Source organism: Solanum dulcamara, chromosome 9 (assembly GCF_947179165.1).
Source record: "Solanum dulcamara chromosome 9, daSolDulc1.2, whole genome shotgun sequence".
In the NCBI taxonomy this organism is placed as follows: domain Eukaryota; kingdom Viridiplantae; phylum Streptophyta; class Magnoliopsida; order Solanales; family Solanaceae; genus Solanum; species Solanum dulcamara.
Genome location: NC_077245.1, coordinates 14,042,687 through 14,045,319, shown reverse-complemented (window position 1 = coordinate 14,045,319; position 2,633 = coordinate 14,042,687). Strand labels below are relative to the sequence as shown.

The 2,633-nt window shown below is 33.2% G+C and overlaps 1 protein-coding gene across 1 annotated transcript; it reads left to right on the top strand.

The window, feature by feature from the left end:
• The first annotated feature begins 1,057 nt into the window (after positions 1 to 1,057).
• Positions 1,058 to 2,227, top strand: LOC129902808 (protein MKS1-like). Its single transcript, XM_055978215.1, has one exon. The coding sequence runs from the start codon at positions 1,121 to 1,123 to the stop codon at positions 1,973 to 1,975; it is 855 nt and encodes a 284-aa protein (XP_055834190.1). The 5' UTR covers positions 1,058 to 1,120; the 3' UTR covers positions 1,976 to 2,227.
• The last annotated feature ends 406 nt before the right edge of the window (positions 2,228 to 2,633 follow it).

Genomic DNA, 2,633 nt, shown 5'->3' with positions numbered 1-2,633 from the left:
TAAACTTGCTTTAAATTTTGTTGTCCTGAGGGTTTGATTCCTCTTCAGCATTTCTAATGAAAAAAGGATTTAAAAAAATAAAATAAACTTGCTTTAGATTTTGTTGCCCGAGGTTGGATTCCTCTTCGGCACTTCTAATAAAAAAATTAAAAAATAAAATAATTAATATTTCATAAATTTCAAATCTTAAATTTATTGATTTAAATAAAACTACTTCAGACCAAAGTCAATTTTCCAAGGCGACCATCTTTTTGTCTTTACTATAGAACAACAAGAAAAAGTTGAGATTAAAAAGAAAGGGACAAAAAATAATACTATACATTTCCCTCGACCCCGGGAAAAAGCAAGCAAAAATGTGGTCTAAATCGTTGGTTACAGTTGGTCTTATTTGATATATTTAAAATCATAAATTTAAAAATATATTTTGATGCATTACATATATTTAATACGAATTTTTAAAAAATAATAAGAACAACCTGATACATTAAAAAAAAAAGAAGAGGAATAGGACATTTTAGGAGCACTCATTTTAGTACCACTTTCATCCAAATATACTTAACTTCGAAGTTATGATAAAATTTGACACGTTAATGCTAAAATATAATCGCATGCAAAACCGCAAAGGTAATAAAATTAAAAAATGAACTCACATTACTAGCATCCAAGAAACACATCCTAACATTAAATATTTGCTTAGCTAGTTGATAGAGTAATATAAATGCATTCCACATCCACTTGGCCACTAAATATTATTATTACTTACAAGTCTCTTCTTCTTTTTTTTAATTTCTATTGTCATCAATCATCATCCAACCCTCACCAAAATTGACTTGTTCCCCATCAGCTTCCTCTCTTTATTTGGACATGTTCAAACGTTTGTCTTACATGACTACATTAACATAAACCGCCGGACAACCTAATTATTTATACCCAAAAACTCTACGTACCATTTTTTTTTAAACAAAAACCAACTAACCAATTGTATACAAGTTATAAGAAATAAATTTGCTTGTTTACTTTTCTCTTTGTATATATCAACTTTAATACACCATTGACTTGCTCCCCTTTAAATATTCTTGTCACACCTCCTTATATTTTCTCAAATTTTGTCATTAGGAAAATGCCTTTTTCCTCCTTTTCAATATCTACAAAATTTGCATCCCCTTATTCTTTCCTTCCAACCTTTGACTCTCTAATATTTCCGATGGATAAACAGGAAAACCCCGCCGGAAAATCACCAAGGAGAGAGCTCCAAGGACCCCGTCCGTCCCCACTTAAAGTACGTAAAGATTCTCACAAGATCAGAAAACCACCCATGGCGCCATCACAACACCACCATCAACCACCACAAGCTCCGCCACGACCACCGGTCATTATATATACCGTGTCTCCCAAGGTAATCCATGCAAACCCTAGCGAGTTCATGACATTAGTTCAAAGACTCACGGGGCCGGATCATAATTCGGCCACGTGTTCCACATCGGCAACTGCCACATCATCATTTTCGTCCTCTTCATCCTCGTTATTTCCTTTCCAAGAAAATATGAACACCGGGGCGATATCCCCGGCTGCTAGGTTTGCGTCGATAGAGAAAACAAGGGTACCTGAAGGGAAAAAATTACAAAAAAATTGTGATAATATGGAAAATTATAATAATATGGTACATGAAGGTATAGAAATAGGGACAGAAATTGAACGTAGTGGATTTTTTCCTGGAATTTTATCACCAAATCCATCTTCACTTCCACCTATACCACCAAATTTCTTTTCACCACCATCACATGATCCAAATCCACTAGGGTTTTTTTATGACTTAAGTCCCGTGTTACATAGTAACAACAACAACAACAGAAATTATTTTGAATTACCAAATTTCTTACCTAGCCCTTCGAATAATAATTTCATTTCTCCAAGATTATTTTTATCTCCAGGTACTCCATCTTTTGACCTTTTCAATAACTTATTCGACGTTTAATATATCTAATTAACTAGCCATGTAAAGAAGGAAACATAGAAATGGAATTTGAGCTTCGAAGTTCTTCAATGACAAAAGGGTGGAATTCAATGGGCAGAAATGGAATTTCTGATGTTTTGTAAAGGTTGTCAAACAGCAGCTAGGATGGGACAAAAAGTCAAACATCAGCTAGGGTGCTTCTCACAAGTGGAGGTTCTTTGTTATTTTACTATTTTACCCTTTTGTATTTGAAATTATTGGCCATTTTATCAGCATTTTTGGCTCAAAGATATATAGGTTTTGATTTTTGTATCTGTGCTTTGATGTCATCATATTTTTTGTCACACATTGGCTTGTAATTTCCAGCTTATATAACATCATTAATTTGTTAAATTATGTATTTTGGGGGGATTTTCTATTTTGAAAAATAAAATTGGAAGAATAATATATCGGCTTTTCCCTTTCGGATATTAATGTGATTTTTTTTTTTAAAGTTCTTTTTTCTCTCTCTGAGTGGCAGCTCAGGAAAGTTATTAATGAGGTCTGATACCTGTGGGCCAGCAAGAGTTAGATACATCTACTTGACATTTTAATGGGACCCTTGAATTAAAAGTTTATCTTTGTATAATACTACACAAATGTTGTTTGATAATGACTTGGCTACACACAACCCAAGTTA